The 7,998-nt window shown below is 45.5% G+C and overlaps 1 protein-coding gene across 1 annotated transcript in view; it reads left to right on the top strand.

Moving 5' to 3' along the window:
- Positions 1–1,636: 1,636 nt before the first annotated feature.
- Positions 1,637–7,998, top strand: part of lrrc75bb (leucine rich repeat containing 75Bb) — a gene marked incomplete at both ends in the record, with an annotated part of 225,207 nt that continues 218,845 nt past the window's right edge. The window contains one exon of the mRNA XM_084325512.1: positions 1,637–1,945. Coding sequence (XP_084181638.1) covers positions 1,637–1,945 — 309 coding nt within the window. The remainder of the gene's footprint in view (positions 1,946–7,998) is intronic.

Raw genomic sequence — 7,998 nt, 5'->3', positions numbered from 1 at the left:
TTAGTAGTAGGCTACATGTAAAGCAAGTACAGTAGTACTGTGTTGTAGGCTACATCAAACAACAGACAGTAGGCTACTATATAATTCAAACCAAATGTAAACCATACATTTAGTATAGGGCAGGACAGGCTATACCAGGGGTGGGCAATTATTTTTCCCGGGGGGCCGAATGAGCAACTGAAAATATGTTGGGGGGCCGGGCCAAAATTCCAAACTCAATTATGCATAATATAAATTTTATTTCTATATAAAAAGCAGTAAATGGCATTGTTTTGACCCCTGGTAAGAGTGTATGTTATTATTTGGCAATTAAAAGGTGAGGTTAGCTTTCAAAAATATAATTTATTCAAATAGAATTTATTTCCAAAATGATAAACAAAATGTGAAACATTAATAACAAAGGGCATTTTGAGTTTCATATACTATTGAAACAAGGATTTTCTTAGCTTTCTAAAGACATCACATCATCTTATAGCAAAAATAAACAAGACATGTCACTGAACTGTGTAAAGAAAAGTGTCCCCGTTTTGTAGCCTTTTTTACTTTACATGCCTATATTAAACATTTAATGTTTTCAGAACTGTGCAAAAAAAAGAAAAGAAAATATCAAGTGTCCCATTTCACTTGTTATATTTCCACATTTTAGTGTTCTTCAGTTCTTTTTTTTTCATTCAGTGTGAGAAATCCAGTCTCTGTTGAGCTTTAACAAGTCCATCAAAGTCAGGTTGCATGTCTGAGGTGGAGATGCGAAGCACAGCTGCCAGATGTTCATCAGTGAGAGAGGATCTGTACCTGGACTTGGTAAACGTCATGACTGAGAATGTCTGTTCACATATGTAGGTGGATCCAAAGAGAACCAACATCTTCTGAGCATGTCTCCTAAGCGTATACTGTGCGTGTGAACGTTGACATGAAAAAAAAAAAGTAAAAAAAAAAAAAAAAAAAATATTAAATTTTTTTTTTTTTTTTATTTTTTTTTAATTTTTTTTTATTATCATGTAATCTTTCGCGGGCCGGTCAGAATCATCCCGCGGGCCGTATCCGGCCCGCGGGCCGTACAATGCCCAGGTCTGGGCTATACCCATTATGTCATTTAGCCGTGTGGTGGCACTGGCAGAGAGTACAGTAGTTATGGCTGTTGAGGGCAGTGGAGTAGGCCAAGTGTCCATTAGGAGAGACTGCTAGTGTCGATCTACATAATCCTGCCTTGAAGACGACTTGATACCTGAGCTTAATGTCTCTGACTCCACCCAGGGGCTCATCTCCACTAGAGGTACAGTAACAATAACAACACTGACCTGGGACCAGCCGTCACAACACTCCCAGGCTATATGGGCACAACTCGCGATCTGATTGGCTGAAGAGAGTACAGCCGCGGCTGCACGAGCCCCAGTGTAGAAGCAGCGCGTGCATGTCACGCAGCACACAACTACTGATCACTAATTATTATGGATTTGATACAGTTTGTCTAACGGCTTTTCGTTTTTTTAAATTGAGAACAGAGAGCATATCCGATTATTTCTCCACCTGTTTCCTTTGTGAAGATATATTGAATGTTGTTGTTGTTGCGTTTGTTGCTGAATATATACAACTACAAGTTAACTGTAATGTTAGGGCTGCATAATCGTCTGAAGTGATGGGTTCTAAACTGAGCAGGCAGAGAAGCCTGGACCTCGACGGCAAACTGTCCAAAACGAGGAGACGCCAGCAGCAGCAGCGGCACGACGGCTCCGTGGAAGCCGAGAGGAGCGCGGTCAGAGGCGGCGGGGACTTCTTGTTCACGTCGCTGATGCTGAAGTCGGACAAGCTGCCGGGGATGCTGCGGAAAAGCAACGCCACCACCAGTCCCTATGTCCGGCGGGTGGCGTGGATCCGAGACATTCAGACGCTCCTCCGGGAGCAGAAGCTGGAGCAGGCAGGCGAGGTGCTCAAACTACTGAGAAGGGTGAGGGTTTGATTGATTGAAAACTTTATTAACAGATTGCAGAATGGGTACAGTACAGTACAGTACAGCTCAATACATACAATTGTTAAGGGGATGCAGTCGCAGACCAGAGAAATACTGTCGTCTTGTTTACATCAGGGTCCCCCATTTTCAATTCACCATGACATACACGACATACAGATAGACAGTACTGCTACATCTATACATTATGACATATTTGTATATATAGGGATTAATGATGTTGTTAATGCATGGATGAATATTTGTGTAAGAACTTTGATCAAATTAAAAACACTTTCCTTTGAAGAAGTACTTGATAATGAGTGACATAAATTCACAGCTAGACATGGGTTTTAAATAGTCTTCTTAACAGTAAGTAAATAGCCTGGAGTTGCGCTATTGTAGCCCTACAAACAATCTACTTTTCCAAGCAAGTCCCGGCTTTCAAGGATCAAAGTAATAATTGTCCCGATATTATCAAAAAGGTGGTTAAACTACATCTGCAAATGCAACGTTGCATTTGTTGATCTCTGTCTACAGACAGGGTTCGCTGCAGTAGACATTGTGTTTCATGCAAACGCAGCAGCACCAACTTTGCCTGTTTATTTCAATACAAAACACTGTAAAAACTGAGCGTCCTCTGGTCACTTTTAAACAGCTAATTTTATTAAACTAAAACTGTGTAAAATGCAATTCATAAATGGAAAATGCATTGAATTCAGCTCAATTCCATTTCAAACGGCACAGTATTTTTTTTTTATTATGTATAGGTTACTAATAATTATTTAATAAATATGAATGAACCCCAATCCCAGTTTTTACAGTGTAATAATGGACTAACAGCAACGGACTATAGGACAAAAAATTACCCTGGATTTTTTGACCCAGACTTCAACCAGCCTGCGATTATTCATCCACACCTGTCCAATCGAAGCACATACAAACGCCAGACCCCATGAATGAATGATAAATGAATGAATGAATGAAAACTTTATTTAACAGATTGCAGAATGGGTACAATACACTACGGCTCAATACACACAATTGTTAAGGGGATGCAGACCAGAGAAAGACGTGTGTCTTGTTTACATCAGGGTCCCCCATTTTCAATTCATATAGACATTTATAACATACATGACATCATGACAGTTATGGCATAGGGACATACATTACATACAGGTATGTACTGTTACATTTGTGACATATACGATATGCAAATATACAGTACTGTTACCCATAGATCCTAACAGAGATTATATACATATGATGGGGAGGAGACTGTACATTAGGAGGGGGTGGGCGGGTGGGAGAAAAAATATACAGTGGGGAGAGGGGCGGCTGGGTGGCGCAGCGGACATTGCGCTCGTCACCAACGCAAGAGACAACGGCCTCGAATCCGGCTGTCAGCGTTGCCTCCGGCTTGGGCCGGCCGCCATACTGACTCAATTGGCAGAGTTAGCGGGAGCGGAGTCGAAAGGTGGTAGTCTGGTCGTTGTAAACAGCGACTCCTACAGGTCGGTCAGGGCGCCGCCGCCTGCACAGCAAAGACAGGAAAATGGCGGGGGCAGTGTGAGCCTCCTACAAGTTACTCCTCGCCAATGAGAGTCCTCGCTGGCAGGTGAAAAGAAGTGACTGGCTGCCTCCACATGTATCGGAGGGGACATGTGATGGGCTTCTATCCTCCCTACGACCGGCCAGTGGGGGGCACATGCGAGCAACGATCAGGACAGGGGAGGGAGAATTAGCACGAGAGGAAATTGGGATGGGAGAAAAATCACAGAAAAAGGGGGAGAAAAAGTAGATAAAAAAACATACGGTGGGGAGAAAATATACATACGGTGGGGAGGAGACTGTCTATTTGGGGGGGGGGGGGGGTTGGACCTTTACGGTGGCCAGTTTCGAATTGCAGCCTCCCGTAGGTGCTCTTTGAGAGCGGTTTTGAATGTGGGTATAGGGATTCACATTCATTTACAGCTGTGGGTAGGGCGTTCCACATTGTTGTGGCATAATTGCAAAATGTGTTTAGTCCCTTGTTTGTGCCGAATCTGGGTTGCACATGATTTGTGGAACTCCCTCTGGTGTTTTGGGCGTGGTATTCACTGACCTTTGGGAAGTATTTCGACCTGTACATGTGTACCTGTGTGGTGTAGTGTATCTTGTAGACCAAGGCCTATTGCAAGTTGCTGTACTCTGTCATCTACTCTAAGCCATCCTAGGTAGTCAAAGTGGGCAGGGGTGAGGTGGGTTCTAGGAGTAAGGTCAAGTAGTAGTCTGACCAGTTTTTGTTTTGTGATGTTTGTAATCTTGTTTTTAGCGCCTTTGAGGTGCTTTGGTACCATGAGGTGCAAGCATAGTCGCTTATAAGCCATCACTTATAAGCATAGGGCAGTAGTACTCGGACTTGGCAAACTCAGGAGCCACATTGACAAAAACACCCCGTTCCTCAACCAAACCAACATCAGGCCAATAGGTGATTTACAAGCTATGAAAAAGCATGATCATGTACTGTATGCTGATGTACCAGTAGGCTGAAATGTATTAGCACTTCATTATTGGACAGGACCTCTGGACCTTATCATACTCGCTCCAATTTACACTTCAGACCCCCAGAGTTTGCACTGAATTTGGGCAATCTGCTTTTAGCTTCTGTGCCCCCGACACGCTGAACGTCCTGCAATGTACCTTACAACTCAATACACTAATATTCTTTGGCCAATTTAAATCCTAATGACCAACCATTTCATTCCAGTTTGCAGTTGCTTTTAATTGTTTTATTTATTGACTTTCTTGTTTGTTTAAAAAAAGATATACCTATTTATTATGTGTAACCTTGCTCTCAGGGGTCTTTAATAATAAAGGTATGAATTACCATGGCAACCTTAACTATTAATACATGGCAATATATTGCTGTATCCATTTCCCCCGCCCCTATAGGCCTACTTCTGTACCTCAACTTTAGTTATGGAGACATTATTGAGACTTGGGATATATCCATATTGCACAATCGCTGCGGGCATGACCCCCCGCATTTCACTGTATGCTTGTATGCCGTGACAAATAAAACTCTTGACTTGACTATCCACATCTGTAGAAATATGAAATGTATAAATGCTAAATGATATTTCAGGGGTATTTTCTCCATGTAATGATGATTGCCAGTAATTATTCTCCAGAAATGCTGGTTATTTAGCTCCCGATTAGCTGTGAACAGAGAGATAAAAGCTGCCAGACAGAAAGCCATGTGTGAGACCCAGGGCCTAGTTAGCCTGCTTTGATCTGGCTCTGACAATCTGATTATAATGAGGGGGCTGTGCCCTCATACTGCAAGACGCCAGTTGGATAAACAGTTTCAAACTGCACAAATCTTCCACCTATTTGATCTGAGACAGTATCGTGAGCTGGTCAGCTGTCATTCAAACATAACTGACCGAGACCTGTTTGATCTGAGACAGTATCGTGAGCTGGTCAGCTGTCATTCAAACATAACTGACCCGAGACCTGTTTGATCTGAGACAGTATCGTGAGCTGGTCAGCTGTCATTCAAGTAGTAATACTATGTTAGATACTCTGTACTGTAGTAATGCTATGTTAGATACTGTGTACTGTAATTGTTACAAAGGGTCAGATTAAACCGAATATATATATTTATTGCTTGAGATCCCATGTATAATATTTGTATATCGTTTGATATCCCTTGTATATTCTTTGTACATATACACGGAATATCCCTTTACCTGGTACAGGACAGACCATAATATTCGTTCTCCTATTGGAAGCGATCCCCTAGGCGCCACGGCCATACCCCCCAATGTCTAGTTCAAAGTCACCGCCAAGGCTTGAGGTTGGCACTAGATTGTTCACCGTACGTATAAATACGTTGCAGGTGGATACAGCAGTTAGTTAACCTAGAAACGTGTTACCCTCAAACGTTAAAGCCTTCATCACGAGTCAACGACCAAGTGAAGTGAGCAACCGTGCATCTAAATAGAGCACTTATAACCGCGTGCGAATAGGACAGTAAAAGTGTCAGAGCTTAGTGGAATAACGTCAAGTTCGACCTAGTTAATGTGAAGTACCGTGCACCGGAGAATCTACACCGGTGAATGCAGAGCCCTTTCCGGCTGGATTATTATATTGCTTTTGGTCCTGTGGCTGTTGGAGCGGAGAATCGTCTACACCCGCTGCTGTGTGGGATTTACCCGTGAGGAGCATCACTCGAGCCCGTCTCTAGGAGAGGCTGGCCGGCTTTCACCTATGCTGCACGCATACTTGGATTATAGCTGCTGCTTTCGTCTGCCGATCAAGGGAGTAATGTACCGCCTCCCGTAGCTGGAGCTTATTGATTCCCCATTGATCCAGACTTTTGCATTCGAACATTCCTGCCCCCTGCTGGCCTACAACCGGAGGGACCCTATTAGTATCTCCCGCTGCCCTACTAGTGTACCATATATATAATTCTTATGATACAGGTGGTATTCATTATCTCCTGCGTAATATTCTAATGGACTTACGCTCTTGACCTATTCATGCACATTCTTCGCCTTACAAGCGCGACTCTAATTCTCAAGTAATGTAAGATAATCTTCGTGCTGCTAATAAATATTATTCTAACCCATATTTGTTGTGGAACCGTGTCATTGTGGAGGTGTTCATCTCATATACCTGTGTACTGTATGGCCAGTAGTAATGTACATAAGACAGTAGTGGTTTAATGATACCATACTTATTAATACAGTCAGGGAATTGTACCCCTCAGTTACAATTGGTCCTTCGAGCCGGAGGGTAACTAGCGTAATATTAATATAATATTAATATTAACATGGCCAATGATGAACACTCCACAAACGGTTCTCCTAAGCTAGATCGCCCGGAGCGCAGACGGCAGCCACCTCGTTACCTAGAGGACTACGCTGCCAGTCTACTACCTAGCTTTATACAGACGTTAAACGCGGAAAAAGCGGATAGTAAAAGTATGTCAAACCCTACCGACCAGGCGACCCCGCCAGTAGAGACCCTAGTGGGTTCTAACGTAACTGACCAAGCTCACGGGGGGGACCAGGAGGGACCTGACATGACTTTACCCCCCGCCAACGTCGACGAGGCAGTCCCCGGAGAGCTCCAGGATAAAGAAAGCCCTCCAGGGACGGAGCCCGACCCACCACCAGAAGAGACGCGCACCCAGGAGATGGACCTCCTCGGAGCGCGACAGGAGAACGGATCTCCAACGAGCACTGCCAGAAGCCGATCACCTCCGCATGTGTCGTCCCCCAGCGAAGCGGACAAGATGCTGGCGCAGGCACTCATCGCCACCCTGGCAGCCTCCACCGAACGCGATCGACTTCAAGCGCAACAGACGAGCGAGCGCGAACAAGCTGCAGACCAACGAGAGCGCCTTCACGCGCAACTCCAAGCGCAAGCCCTCAGTGAACGCGAACATTCTGCAACCGAGCGAGAGCGCTTCCAGGCGCAACAAAGGAGTGAAGACGACCGCATAAGACTGGAGACCAGACGCCTTCAGACGGAAGAGAACATTGAAAGAAGCCGCGCCGAGGCGCAGCACGCCGCCGCCAATGCGCAGCGCGATGCCGTCAATGCCCAGCGCGAAGCAGTGCGCGACGCCGCCCATGCCCAGCGCGAGGCAGAGCGCGACCGGCTGCAGGCGCAGATGATGGACAAATTGATTGCCATGGCGACACCCCCTCACTCCGCACGGAGCTCCCGGAGATCGTCACGACAAGGGTCTAGGACACATTCCCCTACCCGACCAAGTGACCCGGGACCCCGCCAACAGGAGGATCCTGTCCACGTCTCCGAACCCCCTCCCCGGCCGGTCCATACGAGACCCAGCAACCGGGAAGAACCGGACCACGCCGAGAGACTGAACAGAAGACTCCAGGACCTAGCAGAGGAAGAGGAAGAGGAAGAGGAGGAATGTCAAGCCGACCAGCAGCAACGTACTCTGGACCAGGAGGCCCAGTACAGCCCAGGCGTCAGCCCCGAGGCACTACGCTACAAACCCCCGACTCAACTCACGGGTGAGTTTGACGCACCGC

Source organism: Notolepis coatsorum, assembly GCF_963971535.1.
Source record: "Notolepis coatsorum genome assembly, chromosome: 11".
NCBI lineage: Eukaryota > Metazoa > Chordata > Actinopteri > Aulopiformes > Paralepididae > Notolepis > Notolepis coatsorum.
Note: the sequence above shows the minus strand (reverse complement) of the source record. Positions and strands in the feature narration are given on the sequence as shown.